At 37.8% G+C, this 18,844-nt stretch overlaps 1 protein-coding gene across 5 annotated transcripts in view; it reads right to left on the bottom strand.

The window, feature by feature from the left end:
• Positions 1-18,844, bottom strand: part of Pde8 (phosphodiesterase 8) — a 406,334-nt gene that overhangs the window by 24,159 nt on the left and 363,331 nt on the right. For all 5 annotated transcript variants that reach the window (XM_083130652.1, XM_083130655.1, XM_083130651.1 and 2 more), the window contains 3 exons: positions 9,313-9,500; positions 5,374-5,652; positions 4,084-4,211 (listed from right to left, as the gene is read on the bottom strand). In XM_083130652.1, the coding sequence (XP_082986778.1) occupies positions 4,084-4,211; positions 5,374-5,652; positions 9,313-9,500 (595 nt within the window). The remainder of the gene's footprint in view (positions 1-4,083; positions 4,212-5,373; positions 5,653-9,312; positions 9,501-18,844) is intronic.

Raw genomic sequence — 18,844 nt, 5'->3', positions numbered from 1 at the left:
GTTTTCTTATGCTTGTAATAACCGTAAACTACAGGAAAATAGTTGTTAATACTGTTTTGTAATGAAACAATACATCTTCACTTACAAGCAGTACAAGGGGCATTCGGAAATGATTCACAATAGTATTTATTATGCAACATGTTTCAATATACATGGGATCTCTCAACATATGCCCCACCACCGTCATTGTCATCTTTCTGGCAACTTCATAATGGCATCATGAATCATTCTTTGGGATTACTACCCCACCACTCATGGACAACTGCCTGCAAATGGAGCAGCACGAAATTTCTTGAGATATTTGCATGGATTGGCGTTCCTTCTCTGGTGTGTGGTAGTGACACCATGACTCATCACCAGTCACCAGCATCTCAAGGAAATCTGGATCTTCGTTATGCATTTCCAGTAGCTGATGACAGTCTTTCACCCTTTTGTCCTGTGTCAAGTCTCAGGGTTTCAATCAATGTGGATTTAAGTGTAACAGATCAACTATAGATCAATTTTTTCACATCATACAGACACTTGAGAATTGTGGGAATGTATTCAAAATATCCACAGGCTATTAATTGATTTTAAAAAGCATATGATTTGGTTAAAAGAGAGACATTATATAATATGTTAGTCAAGTTTAGAATATCTAAGAAGCTTCTTAATATTATAAAAGTATGCAACAGTGAAATAGAAAGTAAAATTTGTGTGGGTATTAATATGTCTAACAAATTTACAATTCATGATGGGTTAAAACAAGGAGATGCATTATCTCCATTGCTATTTAATTTTTCCTTAGAATATGGTGTTAGGAAGGTAGAATAAACTAATGAAGGACTAAAATTAAATGGTCTAACTCAGTTGTTAGCATATGCAGATGATGTAGACTTACTAGGGGATGATATAAATACAATTAAGGATAATTTTAAAAAATATTTTTAAAAGCAGCTAGACAGATAAGTTTGGAAGTTAGCAAAGAGAAAACTAAATATATGCATACAGGCCGAAATCAAGTTGCAATATTCAAAATGTAATTATTGATAACAACTCGTTTGAACCAGTTTCCAAATTCAAGTGCTTAGGTGTAATATTAACAAATGAAAATGATATTAAAGAGAAAATAAAAAGCAGGCTTAATTCAGGAAATGTGTGTTACTTTTCTCTTCATAAACTTTTATAATATCTAAGAAACTAAAAGTTAAAATATACAAAACAGTAATTATGCCTGTAGTATTATATGGGTGCGAAACTTGGTCCCCTACATTGAAAGAGAAACATAAATTAACGGTATTTGAAAATAACGTCCTTAGAAAAATATTTGGACCTAAAAGGGATGAGGAGACAAGTGAGTGGAGAAGTTTACATAATTTGTATTCAAGTCCAAATATTATTAGAATGATTAAATTAAGAAGACTTAGGTGGGCAGGCCATGTGGCACGAATGGGAGAGGAAAGAAAAGTTTACAGGATTCTTGTTGGGAAACCTGATGGTAGGAGACCAAGACTAAGATGGACCTAAAGGAAATCGGAAAAGATTGGATTGATCTTGCCCAGGATAGGGACAGATGGAAGGCTTGTGTTGCAGCAGCCATAAACCTTCGGGTTTGAGAAGGCTAGACAGTTAGTTCGTTAGGGTTTCATGCCTGAAGCCTGCCCCATACTACAAATCATCAAAGGTTATGCACCTATCAGCCATAATCAATTCAGAGACGATCTCAATGTTCCTGGGATTTTGTGATGTGACGAACGATCAGTACTCACATTCTTGTGCATAGTTTCCATGCCACTGGTGAACCCTTTGACTTTGTACACAGTCTTCTGTGCAGGAACATCCTGACCACGTACCGAAGTTAACATATATGAATTTCTGCAATTTTGATGCCTTTCTTCCACGAAAACCACACAGTCCATCTTTGTCCGTGATAGTCGCACCTCCATGTGGTCAAGTGGGAAAATGCATGGAGAAGAGCCAAATATCCTATTCTAGCTACACACTTTGTTTATCCCTGCCATTAGCATTATGCATAGTGTACTAGTATCTCCCTACGAGCGGGCGTGCCCACATATTATACGATATTCGTACAACACTGCTATTGTAAATAATTTCCGAATGTACCTCGTAATAATATACAAAAACTGTGGCCATCAGTGGGTGATGGTAGGTGTCATAAATACTCTGTGGCCCAACATTCCTAAAAAAAAAGGTCAGCACAGAAAGACAAAAAAAAAAAGAGTGATTGAGTTAGAAGAGAGAGAATGTTAAAAAACACTATGGATATTAGATTCCAGAACATATTACAAAAAATGAATATCACATGCATATCTCTCTCTCTCTCTCTCACACACCACACACACACAAACAACTTTGAAATAAAAATGGAATGATGGAAGAAGTACAAGTGTACATGACAGTTTCTTCCAGTTCCTGATGTGTGATGCAAGTCTATCCTACATCCTGTTAATTCTACCAATACCAGCAACCTGATTGTATTTATCTAGGAACAACAACTAAATAGGAAGGCAACGATCAAAGACTATTAAGTAGTAGCTGTCATACAAAAGGCAGAAAGATGAAGATATATATATATATATATATATTTTTCTATGCCTGTTCATCTGAAATATTCTGTTTGTGGAAACTCTCAAATTGTCTCCATATGGGTGTGTACAGGGAAACCACCCAAAGGTCAACCTCACTTCCACATAGTACACTTCAGTAACTGCTTTTGTAGGCCAATGAGACTCTGATGCCTGGAACCATAGCCAGGTTAATCCTCTGTGGGGTTGTGTTGTCCTGTAGTGGTCCTTGTGTGCTGAGTGCCTCTTTACCACCTAAGCTTTTAACCTAGGTAAGGAGATTTTAGTCCTTGGAGACACCATAGTTTTAGTTCTTGCTAAGTAAGTAATGAATGAATTAGTTCTAAAAATTAAGTAAGGAAGATATCAACAGACATATTTTATTTTCTTGCTCGGGGCTTAGTTAAGGAGCTTATCCCTGTATTGTGTGACGGGCAAAAATAGCCTGTGCTGATGTGGCCATATTAAAGGGTGTTCCGTATAGAATGCCGAATTTGAATCGAGTGCTATTTTGTTTCAAGGTTGGCAGACCTGTTCTTACCAATGTCAGCATCTGTTGTCATGCCGATTAATGTAGCCTCAATTGGTTTGACTCGTTTGTTGTAGTTTCCTTCCGAAGATCCTCGAATAATCCATCCATCCACTGAGAACGACTGTGTGGTGTGGGTTTTGGCAGGTGGAGTGTGATCTTACACCTTGTGATTTGTGAAATCACAGGTGTACGCCAACAAACCACGAACCCTTTTGGAACTGAAGGCGGAAATCATACGGATGATTGGCGGCATTGGGACAGACATCTGCGAGAGGGTTATCAATAATTTTGTGGAGCGTATAAATGTATGCAGACTCAGTAGGGGTGGACATATGCCTGGCATTGTCTTTCATATGTAAATGGGAGATGTTACTGCTTACATATATGTATGTGAAATATAACTATTTTCATGATATTTTCCCTATTTTTATTTAATTTTCTACTTCGGTGTCCTATACGGAACACCCTATATAAATTGATTGATTAGCTTTATTTTACTTCGCTTTTTATGCCATTTTTGGCTAATTTGCGAAGATGGGGATGAGGGTTGATATGATGATATTGATGAATGGACACTCGCAAACATCCATACCCAGGCCAGGATTTGAACCCGAGACCCCTGGCATCGTGGCCACGGGGGCCGGCTCATTCAATCAATTGTCTCCATATAATTATTTCCCCTTTCTTCATACATTATATACTAATTAGGAAGTATATACTTGATACCACATCACTGGACTACTAACAACTTTCTCATGAAGGAAAATTATTCCCTTGAATATTCAGAACTGAAAACCATGGGGGGGGGGGGGGGGAGGGTAGAAAGAATTGTGCTTTTTACCTGCATTTATTAACAGCCATCTATTTGTTTTACTCTATCCAGTACTAGAAAATACACTAACTGGCAGATACATTCCCTCCCATCTTTCTCTAGGTTCTGGCAAAACAATTGGTTTCACAGAATGGTGATCAATAATTTTCACTTACCTTTAAATATATTGACACGCTCATCTGATCTTGTGAGTTTAAATGTCAGAGCAGCATGATGAGACTCCAAAACACTTTTGTCATTATATAGAATTGCCAAATCATTGTCAGAGTTGCACAAAAATGCACTGCAATTACAAAATAACATAATCAGTGGTAATATTCCCATCATGCATTTAACGAAAATAATTGTACACTACAAGTAGTTGCTAAGTGGAATTTTGACAAATACATTTTTGAACAAAATTATGAAATGGGAAAGTCGCATCGTTACTCATATTTCTTGCATGCACATACTACACATGGGTAGTAGAATTATTGTTTATTAACAATAATAATAGAAAATTATAAAATTATGTTTGAACGAGGGATAGTCGAAAAACAAGTTTCACGCATGTGTATTTCTGGAAAGCGTGGAAATTTTGGGTTGGAAATATATTGTGGTTATACAGGCATCATCCTTCTTTTGTTGTCTGATGCACGACCTTTTCCTTGCAGAGGGAGCCAACATGTTGCTGTGTTGAAGACAGGAATAATTGAGAAGTGTGTGCCCGGTGGGCATGGGGAACAGAGGTGTGTTGCAATCATGGACAAAGGATGAAATGTGAGCTGTTGTTCGCTATGGATGGATGGGACCTCTGGTACGTTATGTGATTGACAAAAATGAAATGAAATAAGAATTTTGATTTTTCTCAACATTGATCGAAAGTCCCTTCATCCCTAAAAAGGTCACACAGTTTTACGAACAGGGTTTCTTGAAACTTGTGAAGCGGTACGACAAGTGCCTGAATATCACTGGGTACTAGGTGGAAAATAGTTTATTGGTGCCTCTTTCTGCTCATGTCAGTTCTTTCTCCAAAATAAAACTATCTGCAGATGGCAGACTAGGGAAACTTTTTTCCGACTATCCCTCGTATAATGTTTTGAATTTTCACAGAAAGTAAACTTGTAATAAATAACATCGAATTTAACATAGCTTAACTGTGATAACATTATTTCGATTTTTTGGTTGCAATGATTTTATTTATTTATTTATTTTTTGAGGGATTGAGATGATTGCATGTGTACAAAATATGCTGCCATTACAGATAATAGGTCATCAACTCGTAATTTCAATAAATAGTACATGAACAATGCACACTATTGATTTTCAGTTATTCCATTGGCTTTTGCACAAAAATGTGATGCTACATAAGATTGAGGTACTGTGACAATATAAGCATTGTCTATTTTTGAATGGCACCATACTGAGAGTGTAAAATAATAAAGCTCTATTGGAAACCTACTCACCTAGATTTTCCAGGATGATCAACGTCATGGACTGCAGCTGCAATGAGACATGTTGCTTCATCTAGGTGGTCCAAAATCTGCTTCATTCTCTCCTTTTCAAGAAATGATGCTGCTGCCTGCAACACATCTGCTGCATGAGTGGAGTTATGGTATGAGTTGGTAGCATGGTAGTTTGCTTCAATAACTGTTAACCAGTTCTGGAGGGTTGATTCATCACAGTTCAAAGCTTTGGGTACTTCAAAGTGACACATCAGGTTCATTCCGAGCCATACCAAAGGTCTAGAAAGAAATAAAAAAGTTACTTTTTGCTCAGTTTGTGCTTTATTAATGGAAATAAACCACTAGTCCAGACTTGCAATTGGATATATGGTTCAAAGGTTTAGACCAGTTTGAGTCCTACTTCAGACATGGGTGATGCTAGAATCTGAAGTTTGGGGTTCAGGGCATATGAGATGTGCGATGTGTATTTCATTGAGAAAATACTGTCATTATTCAGCCTTATACCCAGAGACTCAGCTTGTTATTTTTATTATTTGTTTGCAGTATTTATATGTGCGATATTGATTTTATATCTTTCATAACTACATATGGAACAGCTTTTTACCTATACACATTAAAAGTATAATGTTGATAACAATAACCAATGGCGTAAGAGCCCTTGAAGGCTAGGGCCTACCTACAGACTGCCGGCCTCTCCCGCATGCCTCAGCAGAGGTGGGCAATCATCCAACCAGTTGTAGAGACACATTTGGTCAGCACAACAAACCCCCAGTTGTTATAAGTTTCCTTGACTGGGTTATTCTACTAATTATAAGTTTCCTTGACTGGGTTATTCTACTAATCATAGCTCCCCAATTTCCTCACGATGGTGGGTGGCCACTGGTCCCATACGTTGGCTGAAATCTCAGGAGAAAAGTTGCCAAGTTCCCCTCCAGGAGACTCGAACCAGCATGTGTCCTGTGTAGCCTGAGCCCAAAACCTACACCTTGTACTGCACGGCCATGATGTGGAACAGTATTACGAGGGGCGATCAGGTTGCTCTGACCCTAACATAGAAAGAGCGGCAATAGGGTTTCAATTTTTTTTTATTTTTCAACATACTCCCCTGCAACTCCAAAGCACTTTTCCCATTGGTGCTCAAACACCTGGATGCCTTGCAAAAAAAAAAATCTTCCGACTGGTCCTCCAACCATGAGTCCACAGCCCTTATCACCTCAGAATCATCAGAAAATTCTTGCCCACGAATGTCATTCTTCAAATATTTGAACAAATGGAAATCACTGGTGGCCACATCTGGGGAATAGGGTGGGTGGGGCAGCAATTCGAATGATGCATCTGCGATAGCGGCCCTCGCAATGCGTGAGGTGTGGACAGGAGCATTGTCCTGGTGAAGGAGCACACCACGGGTCAACATCCCACACCTCTCTTTCTTGATGGAATCCCGTAATTTCTTGATTAGGTCACTGTAGTATGTGCCAGTGATGGTTTGGCCTCTTTGTAGATAGTCCACAAGAAGGACACCCTTGCAGTCACAGTAATTGATGCCATCACCTTCTTGGCTGACGTTTATACCTTGAACTTCTTCGTTGGTGGAGAATGTGGGTGTTTCCACTCCATGCTTTGCGATTTTGTTTCTGGGTCGAAGTGATGGACTCATGTTTCATCCATAGTTACAAATCGGGCAAGGAAATCGTCTATATCAGCTTGAAACTTGTCAAGAAGTTCTTGACTGATGAGCACTCGGGTGCGCTTCTGATCTGGGGTGAGGTTTCGAGGGACCCATCTTGCAGCAATTTTTTTCATTTGCAATTCCTGGGTAATTATGTTTTGCATAGTGCCATATGACAGGCCACACATCTCAGCAACATGACGGATAGTGACTCGACGATCCTTCAGCACGATATGTGGACTTTGTGAATGTTTTCGGTCATGAATTTTGGATACCGTCCACTTCTTCACAAAATATTTGATCACCGCTCTCACCTCAGTTTTCTCCATTCTGGCACATTGACACAACTTCACTCAGTTAAACCCCTGTAAAAAGAAATCTGTACGCTACTCAGACTTGCAATTCAGAATGAAAGCATACAAAGGATCACTAAACAATAAAAAATCAATCATAAGGTCATTCCTTCTATGTTAGGGTCGGAGCAACCTGATCACCCCTCGTATGTTGATACTTAACCAGTAGCGTAGTGGATGCCCCCGCAACCCCCGCAATGCGGGAGGGCTCCGAGGTGTAGGGACCCCACAATGTTTTCTCTGTGCTCCTGAAATTTTTTATAATTTCAGAAATTCAACACATAGTGTCGGTTTATTTTTTTAAAATACGAAATAGACAAAATGTAGGTCAACAATGAGAAAATATGAACTCGAAATTCACAGAGGTGAGCACTAAATAGAAACGCCTGATCAGTGAACTTAGAATACGTATCAACAGACTTACTGAAATTTACGAGTCAGTGGACACCATAAATAACTTCACGACTGTCTAATTTATTTATTTTCATGTGGAAGGTGGTCGAGTGGGATCCCAGTAACATATCATAAGACAATGTCTGTTAATAAGCAGGGGCGTACTGGCTCGATCAAAGGGGACCTGGCATCTTAATATGTGGGCCTTCAGAAATGCCGTATTAATTTACTTGCTCGCAGATCGCCTAAAATAGGAAAAAAATATCTCATCTCACACCTTTTTATAGATATACCGTGTGTCGGAATCTTTTAGAGTAGAAGTTGCCTACAGTTATGAATCCAGTAGGAAGATTCAGTTGCTCGGACAGTCTGTTTTTTTATGGCCACACAAACAAGAAAACTTGAAATTCATGAACTTTTACCACTAATATATTATACAGATTATTTTCTATTTTTAGATGTAGTGTGACAAGGTAGTTCAATTTTCTTTTAATTGCTAAACACTTCAAAAGGGGGGTAAGCTGACTGTTGTACGTCTGTTACCCTCTGACGTCCTCGATGATACATTTTCGATATTTTTTTATTTTACCAAGCCCCTCCCCCAATATTTTAGTTGCAGGGGGGCCCCAGGGCACTGTGCTACGCCACTGTACTTAACAATATATTACATGCTAATACTGTACAAGGACTCCCATGCAGCCAAATGGTTAGCATTCTTGCATTTGGTGCATGCAGTCCTGGGTTTGATTCCTAGTGGGTACCTCCCAAAAATCTGGTGCTGATCCAGAATCGTGAGGACCTACTTGAAGAGAAGTAGCAGGCTCTGGTGTTGAAAGTCGGAAAACAAAGACAAAGGGACTCAATGCTCTGACCATTTTTACCCAAGGTTTTGGCCCTCAGAGGAGTCTTGCACCATGGAGTTCCATTTATAGTACAAACAAAATATAGTTGATGAAATATTAAATGAGAAAGGAAAACAATTTAATTTAAGATAATTAATAAATAATTCATAATCAGTGAAAAACTATATAAAACACTAAGAAAAGTGTGCGTTACTGCTTAAAAATCTACAGTAATTAAAACAATAGTTATATTAGACAGAGGCTAATCAAGACTGGATTTCACTTTGGACATGAATATCACCATCAAAAATGGAGGAGAAAATCACTATTGCAAAATGTATGTGTCCTGCAAATCTTTGGAGTGAGCGAATGAAAACAAGTCTGTGCAAGTAGTGGCTCGAGAGTGCTCAACCAATGAACTCCTAAGAGAGGAAGTGAGTGCAGCTACCAGCCATTTGCAAAAGCATGAAATGCTTTGCTCCACCAACTCACTTTCTCCCCTTCTCTTCTGCCTTGCTCTAGAGACAGAGTACAGATCCTATTATTTATTTATTTTATTTCACCTTGTTTTCCATGGTACTCATCAGTAGTGTGGAAATCTTGTAAGCAAAAACTTGAAATAAAAAAACCCAAGAAGGTACTTTAAGATTTCATTTCATACCCAATAGAAGGGCAATTTTACCTTTGAGTTGTAAGTTCTTCCAATCTGAAAATGTCAAATTCCCAAAGCAATGCACTCTTCATGAGTTCTTGGAGCTGTGCAGGACCATGGGCTGTTGTCAGAGAAGGCCTCGGCGTAGGATTTGGATTGGCTTTAACTGCAGATTCACTGGAACTTCTTCTCCCTGTGTATAATGGCTTTGGTCCTTGCTGGAAAGAAATTTGCACCATTGTTCAAGTGAAAATCAGTGGCTTTTCATAATGCTATATATTGTATTTATACATTTATTTCCTATACAGTATCCTCCATACAATTAAAGTTATCTGCAGTTCTTGCAGTATTGTGAAAATAACCCTTAATTTTGCTTAATAACTGCTCCAAAAGGATGTGTGTAGTGATGCTGGCAGTTTATTTTAAAGAAATAAATGTAAACATGTTTCATGGTATGTAATTTACCAATTGCATGTATGTATTTGCATTATTATTATCAGGGAACAGATTTCTATGTAGTAATAATGTGCTAAATATGTAAAATACATATTTAGTTATTATCACCTTAATATGGAGTTAAATATGGACTTAAAATTGTAAAAATGTACCTTTTTAATAATATAAGACACTACACTTACACTGAAATAGTAAAACAACTCAAAATGTGTTTTCATTTTCTGTTTCCAAAACAATGAATAACAAAATTTTGTTCCAAGTTTTCGAATGTAAATTTGCTTCTGTTGACTCTTAAGGTGAATTTATATTGACTAAAACTGCATTCAATATCACAAGAAGTAATTGGAGCGTATTTCAAATTTGTCAGTTATTCCCAAAAAATTCATCCAACTCTTTTGGTCACACAGAGACATGTAGTTATTGCGCGAATATGGAGTATATGTAGAGAAATATGGAAATAATATGTAAAAATCACTAGAAAATGTAAAATATGAGCCAAAACCTAATATATGTACAAATATGGAAAATAAAAACTGAATTTTTCGAGTCTATGTACATGCCATGATGCGCAAAGATAATACAAAATATAACTGATTTCAGCATCATACATAAATGTGTATATAAATCCATTCAATCTACCACTTTTGGCTAACTGCAACAATGAGGATGAGTGATGATTAGATGTAAGAATAGTCCTTTTTTTTTTTTATTGTTTATAAAAGACAAACAAGAAAATTTGCGCCACGAAAATTAAATGAGAATAACAAGGCTGTTGCGCTTAGCGTTGGCGCATCTTGTGTACTTGTAAGTATTCTGCAGATGATAGTTGGTATAGCATTAGCATGCATACATATATGTGAGTTTTGGTATGGGGAGATAATTGCGTAAAGTGGTGACGTAATCTGAAATATCTCAAGAATAATTAACCTTGTTCTCTTACAGGACTAAACTAGAACGGAATCCTTTGGATTAGCCCCGTTCTTCGGGATTCTAATAATAATAGAACCTAATGCGACCTCCTTGTTAGCGGAGTAGTTCTTAGAACTCGCGCGTGGCAAGGACGTCGCGTTATTTTGATTTTGTATCGCTTGCGCGGGTAATAGGTGTCAATATGGGTATCCCTTTTTGCACTTCCTTTATGTCAACTAGTAGTTCTGGGTAAATCGACACCAGCCCTAAACAGGCGTTACACAAAGTTTTGGTACCAGAGCTCGGTTTTTTTTTGTTCCATATTATTGACTGGGGAGATAGTAATACTAAGTTTTGTACGCCCCCCCAAAATTTTTTCCTGGACGGTTGGATTATTTTAGGCGAATTCCTTTGAGTAAACAAGCCTTTTTTCCACCAAAGTTGGACTCTCCCTTACTTTGATTAATAACGATGGCACCTCCTGACGAGGTGAAAGTCCTCGACGTTAGTTGCCAGACGGCGTTATCGTTCCCTGTTGTGCCACCTTCGGCAACTTCGGTTTCGTCAGTGCCTTCGGCCCCTCCAGCTCCACCTTCCCATTTTCATTCTTCTCTTCCTCCATTTTATAGGTGCCCGGATTTGACATTTCGCCCTTCGTTGGCTCTGCCAACACGATCATTATTGACAACACCCCCCCCCCTTCTTTTGCTCCTGTATATTCCTTTTATTTAGGTGCCCCTCAGGCCCTAGTCCGCTTGTATCTTCTCATTCGCCCTTGGATACTATAAAAATGAAGAACCTTAATAGGGCGATTGATGCCTTGCCGGTTTGTGACGGTATGGACCCCCCTCGACTTTTTCTTTTTATGGTCGCCTTACAGCACCTTATAGGTTATGGCCATTTTCCGCTTGAGTGGGTCTTACATAACGCCTTTCGCCGCACGACGGGGTTTCTAGAGAATACGTGGCTGGAGGCTTTGTCTCAATCCATGTCGTGGGAAGACCTTAAGTCCACTATTTGGAATTGTCTCGTCCCGAATCACCAGTACCTCATGTTAGTCAATCGGTACGTCACCCGTCTTCAACGGATTGATGAAAACTTACACCCTTTTGTATGCGATATTATTAATTCTGCTTCAGCCTTGGCGCTCGCCTGGGATGAATTTAACTTATTGCAAACCATTCTTCTCCACCTCAATCAGATCTCAATGGGGTGTCTCCTTTTTCGCGGTCACCCCCAGTCCCTGGTGGAACTTACTACCTATGCCAAGGAAGTTTTCTCTATTGAAACCAATAAATCTGATTCTTGGAGGAAGTCCTTGAATTTAAGGGCGTATACTCCTCAAGCTTCTAAAGCTCTGTCCCTAGGGACAATGTGCCCTATTGTACCTATTGTCGTCGGAGGGGTCATTCTTTATCTACGTGTCGCCGCTGTCCTAGTTCTTCTAATCAAGTAGGATCTACCCAGGTGGGGCATACCTTACATTCCAATAATGTTAGTTCATAATTTTTTTTTCTCCAGTACTACTTCTTGCCCTTATCTTCCCATTTCAACTGTTACTTCTAATTTTAAGGGTAAAGATATGTCATATGTATCATTCCTTTTACATGGATAATTCTCCTTTTAGACCATGTATACTAGTGGTTTTTTACATATAGTTATAAATGAATATCAATGTTTTGGTGTTGAAAGGTTATATATTTGCAATGTTTTTTTTTATTGGAGGTTTTGTATGTTGGTGCTATAATATGCTTGTAATGCATGTGGACTATGTAATGATGCTACTTTCCTTCTTTTTCTTCCTTTAGTATTGAGTTTCCTTAACTTTCCTATTTCTTACTCTAATTTTCTAATCTATTATTATTCTTTTCTTAATTCCTGTCCCTTTTTTTATGTTGCTTATTTCACGAGGCCCCCTCTACTACTATACCGTTTGCTTGGAAGTCTACGCATCGCTTTACCATCTGGAGCACACAGTTATGTGCTGTCTATGCATTTTGGATTAGGCATTTGCTACCCAGCTTATTTGCCTTCATGCTTCGCCATCCTTTCTTCAACCTTTTAATCGTTAGCGGTGGATCTTTCTGCATCCTCCAGCAGCTAAGTGATGGGCATTGCTCAACCTTCGTTTTAGTGCAAGTGATATTGTTCAGTGTGAGTACTTTGTTCCTCCCCTTATGTTGGATCCGGGATGGCCGACATGGGAGTTTATGTGTGAACTGCTTTAATAGAAGTTATTATTACAGCTTCATATTTTGATGCATGATTGCTTTATATGCATGGATTATACATTGGCTATTTCCATGTTACTATATTTTTACGTACCATAGGTATTTCAGGTGCTCTCACCTGTGGTTAGTTCCTGTAGGTCTTCTTCAAGTTTTGCAAATTCTGAAGGGACACAAAATTTTCATGTGGATGCTTTGGCGCCAAATCCATGGTGATATATATATATTTATTGTGATTCATATATTCTGTGTATTCACAAATTTTAAATGAATATCTATATGTATAAGGTGTAATTATATTTGGAATTTTTCATCTAGGGTTCACGCAAATTTTTGCGAATTAATTTATTAACTTTGTAACTTTTGTCTCTATGGTGCCTGTGTGGGAATTTTGTGTTATACAGAGTGTCCGAAAAGTCACGCAACCCGGTGTTTACGACCGTATAACGGAATAGCAAAACGGATTGAGAAGAAACGCTTTCTGCCAAGAGAATGCCCTGTATATTGGGAAAATTTAGAGAGACAAACATATGTAAGAACATGCATGTTTTAATAACAAATAAGCAAAGTGTTGCCAAAGGCGGAAAAAAAATATTTGCAAATCGTGTATATTGATGCACAGAACTCACTGAGGTAAATTATTGCAACATTTCACAATACCAACGAACAATTTGGATGGCCATCTAATGAATTTGACAGAAAAAGAACTTTGGCGAAGTTTCAAAAACATTGCAGAAGGGAATAAATGGGCTCTTCCAAAAATCGATGTTTTCACAATATTACGACGGACACTGGCAACACTGTTGGTGTCACGTGTCACTAATAGACGTGTTTCATCTCAGGCTATCACACTAAGGCACTTTTAACGACAAAGGAGAAAGTTGGTTATTCCCGAACATATGCAATAAATTACATACACCTTGCAACCCTGAAATGTGGTTTCAATTGGATAGGTATGTCAACAGCCAAAATTCCAGGCATTGGTCGACAGAAAACCCTCATCAGTTGCATGAACTACTCTTGCACTCTCCGAAAATTGGTGTATGGTGTGGAATATCGCGACGTCGTATTGTAGGATTTGTAGGACCGTTATTCTTTGAGACAACAGTGGATACTGCTGTGTACGAGGATCTCATAATGCAATTCGTTGCTCTCCTGGAAGAAGACAAACGTGATGTTTGGCTACAACAAGATGGAGCAACTTGCCATACATCTGATGAATCTCTTCGTATGCTGAGAGAATTTTTTGGTGATCGTCTAATATCCAAGGATTTATGGCCCAGTCGCTCGCCCGATTTAACATCTGGAGATTTTTTTCTGTGGGGTTACTTAAAGGGGAAAGTATACCAAACGGGACCCAGAACATTGGAGGAGCTGAAACGAAACATTACACAGGAAATTAATAATATCGGTGCTGCAAACCTCAGGAAGGTATCTGAGAACATGATCAAGCGAACCAACTTATGTATCCAAGAAAATGGTGGACACTTCGAACATTTGCTTTAATTTGTAGTGATACCCACATTTCAGGGTTACAAGGTGTATGTAATTTATTGCATATGTTCGAGAATAACCAACTTTCTCCTTTGTCCTTAAAAGTGCCTTAGTGTGATAGCCTGAGGTGAAACACGTCTGTTAGTGACACGTGACACCAACAGTGTTGCCAGTGTCCGTCGTAATATTGTGAAAACATCGATTTTTGGAAGAGCCCATTTATTCCCTTCTGCAATGTTTTTGAAACTTCGCCAAAGTTCTTTTTCTGTCAAATTCATTAGATGGCCATCCAAATTGTTCGTTGGTATTGTGAAATGTTGCAATAATTTACCTCAGTGAGTTCTGTGCATCAATATACACGATTTGCAAATATTTTTTTTCCGCCTTTGGCAACACTTTGCTTATTTGTTATTAAAACATGCATGTTCTTACATATGTTTGTCTCTCTAAATTTTCCCAATATACAGGGCATTCTCTTGGCAGAAAGCGTTTCTTCTCATTACGTTTTGCTATTCCGTTATACGGTCGTAAACACCGGGTTGCGTGACTTTTCGGACACTCTGTATTATGGCATCAGATTAATGTTGTGATTCAAACTTGTTAATTTTAGGAATGTATATATATAAGGGAAATTATAATTCCAGGTGTTTTGCTACTGGTATTCTTCATTGTTTCAAATGTTAATGATCATATGTAACGTGACGTTTTTGATGCTACTCAGACGTTTTGGCCTTCCTTTTGACTCATCTCCATTTTTTCCTTTTTTTGTTTTGTTAAGTGGGTTTTTTGGATTTTTCCCATGCCCCGGAAATTTGTAACATTACAAGCTTTTGGACCTTTGTAATTGTTACACATACGCATTCGTACGGAATTAGAACTTATTTGTTTTTTCAACTAAGTTCTCGTATCCGCTCTTAGACGGCTGCAGCATTGTGCCAGGACATTGTTGCCCTCTAGCGGAATTAATTCAAACTAACTTCCTCCTCCCCTCCCCCCTTTTTCTGACCGTTACGATCGGAAGCAAACAGCAGTTCGTTCGCAGCCATCGCCAGAACACACAGTTCAGAAGTAGCTTCCAGCACAGCAGTCCCTTCACACGCCTCTCCAGCCAGTGAAGACGGGAGCCTTCCCTCGTCGCCGAGTCCTCTGCTTCCATGTGCAACCAGTTAACCGCAGATGTTGCGTACCCGTGCGATAAAAGAGGAACATTAAAACAGACGACCAGGAGCTTAAGGTAAATTAGAGACTACATATCATATCCCGTTGTTCGTTCTACGAGAAGTTCTGTTACGAACTCGACTTTAATGTCTGAAAATTGGCGAGACTTTGTGCATATAATCGACTGGCTGCATTCAACCCTTTTTTTTGTGTCAGTGAAATTTGACTTAACCAAACACAGCAAATAAGTATTGGACCTAATTGACTCGTACGAGCAAAAATAAGAACTGAAATTTGATAATTATGCGCTGCACAATTTAATCCATTTTTGGGTCGTCCTTTTTCGAATCACTTGCTCAAGAAAGCGTGAGGAGTTTATCTTCATATACCTGACTTACCGTACTTCTCGAGTTGAATTTTTAGTCCCTTTGCCTTACTCAAAAATTCGATAAAAATGGGGAACAAATGACCTTAGTATACCTATACCTATCAGTAGCATCAATCCCGTGCACGAAGGTTTAATGTGTTAAATAGGACCTAATGTAACCAATCAACACCGTTATTGAAAGAGATTGAATTATTTATGCTGTTAGTGTATTTTCCTTTTTGACCGATAATTGATTCCTATAGGGGATCTGTTGTAAAGCTATATTTAATGTTAATGTTGGATCAGAGTTTATGGATATTACGACTGTTTCAAGAACGGCGTTCATTTTTTTTAAAAAGGGGATTTATTGTGCCTATGATTGAATATGAAAACGTTTGCTGTGCAACGTTGGGCCAATGTAATTAATAATGGTACGATGGTACTTTTTTTTGGAAGGATGCCGTTGGCGGCATAGTTGTTAAAATTGTGTTAAAATTGATTACGCGTTATACACCGTAATAAAGAAAAGGAAATTGTTAAAGTTAAAGAATTGGATTATAATTAATTAATTAATTGATTCCTTAGTATGTCCCTATAGCGAATCTCGTTGAATGCAAAGTAAGAATAGTCCTTTTTTTATTGTTTATAAAAGACAAACAAGAAAATTTGCGCCACGAAAATTAAATGAGAATAACAAGGCTGTTGCGCTTAGCGTTGGCGCGTCTTGTGTACTTGTAAGTATTCTGCAGATGATAGTTTGGTATAGCATTAGCATGCATACATATATGTGAGTTTTGGTATGGGGAGATAATTGCGTAAAGTGGTGACGTAATCTGAAATCTCTCAAGAATAATTAACCTTGTTCTCTTACAGGACTAAACTAGAACGGAATCCTTTGGATTAGCCCCGTTCTTCGGGATTCTAATAATAATAGAACCTAATGCGACCTCCTTGTTAGCGGAGTAGTTCTTAGAACTCGCACGTGGCAAGGACGTCACGTTATTTTGATTTTGTATCGCTTGCGCGGGTAATAGGTGTTGATATGGGTATCCCTTTTCGCACTTCCTTTATGTCAACTAGTAATTCTGGGTAAATCGACACCAGCCCTAAACATGCATTACAAACCTTACATGGCTAGTCACTCTACACTTCTTAAGGTTGTGTTTTTGTATGTATATCTTAGTGTAGCTTGAGAAAGTTCTGGAAAACCAGAACGAAACGTCACAGATAAAATCAATAAAAACCACTAAAAATAACTGTGTTAGGTTATTTTGCATGTACAAAAAGTGGTTACGCGAACCTTCAAGAATAAGATTTGAAATATTTTTTCAACAAGCTCAATTTCACATTAGCTAAAATTTAAAATAGGGATGGGACCGATTAATCGGTACTCTATCGGTATTGGCCGATATAGGCATATCGGTTTATCGGTAAAATTACCGATTATTTTACCGATCCGATATATCGATAAATATCTTATAATTTAGTGCAAAATTCTGCCATTTTGTTGTAATTTTTATGGATAATCTCCATGCCCTACTTTCTGAAAAAGTAAATGTCTAAATATTCAACTTCTTTTGCATTGCAATCAGCTCTAAAACCTTATTTATTACGGAGATCAATGAAAATTTCAGGGTCTTCAAGGACCATTTCTAATTGTATATCGGATCGGTAGAATATCGGTTATCGGTATCGGTAAATTTTATATCGGTACTGTATCGGTATCGGCCAAAATTTCATATCGGCCCATCCCTAATTTAAAACAAGCACCCAAACTGTATTTTTGAAAGACAGAAAATGCGTAACGAATATAATTATTTTTGTACATATGACAAGTATAACTTAACTTTCATGTACAATATATGCTTTATACATATGCAACCTGGAGCGACGTAAAAAATAAGAAAACCCATATGCAACATATTAACACTAAATTATGTACGTATTCAAAGTTTCTATATAATACATACGTATATATAAAATATTATTTAAATGCATTACATAATCAATTCATCCGACTCATAACAAACCAACAGCAAACATGATATAAAGCTCTCAAATTCACCCAAACAATTGTTCATGCATTTAAGACCAAACTGCTTAGCAGTAACAGTCTGAAGCACGTAATTGGTCTTACTTCTCTCTGGTATTTTACAATGCATTACAGAAACGAATGATATTGCTCACTTCTCTCGCAAGAAATATTTTAGATCGAAATTATTGCTAACTGAAAACAACACTACTTTAATACATTTTAATTTAGACTGTTCGCTGCCCAATAGCTACGGCTCTGAACGTTTACGAATTTACAAAAAAAAAAATACGAAACGTATTTTTTTATTTGCATTAATTGAAATCGAGGATGGCAATTGCCTCTCTGTGGACCCCCCCCCCTCCTGAAGGTGTCCTTGGTTCTGGAAATTACTCTCTAACTGTTTCACTGCTGAATATATATTTATGTGACAAGATGCTGCATATTTTTTTTTTTTTGCAATTCCGAGTTTCATTTAATACAATCCTTACCTTGGATGATGCATGAAGATCAAACGATATCCAGATTCTTGGTAATCACCTTTTGTTACACAAAATTAATTATATAAGGGGGTGTGTACTAAGGGTCATGGTTGTACATTAGCATCATCTGAATCTTCACTGTTGAAACTAAATAATTCATCAGAATCAGAATGTTTATCATCTGATTCATTTTCATTAGTATTTCTTCCTTACCTCCTTCTGCAAGATAGCTAAAAGAGTGAAAAGCAATAGCAATGATAACTTGCACCACTTCAGATTTTTTCCTCTAGATGCCATTCAAGGTTAGGAACCAGTGTAAAATTAATTATATTCTTTGCCTAAGGAATGGCTCTACATGGCCTTAAAGTATGAACATTCTAAGTAAATGTTTTCAATAAGAAAATAAATTGATTACACGCTATGTAGAATCCATAAA

The sequence above is a fragment of the Lepisma saccharinum genome, chromosome 11 (assembly GCF_977018435.1).
Source record: "Lepisma saccharinum chromosome 11, izLepSacc3.1, whole genome shotgun sequence".
Lineage (NCBI taxonomy): Eukaryota > Metazoa > Arthropoda > Insecta > Zygentoma > Lepismatidae > Lepisma > Lepisma saccharinum.
The sequence above is the reverse complement of the archived record's forward strand: the minus strand, read 5'-3'. Positions and strand labels throughout refer to the sequence as shown.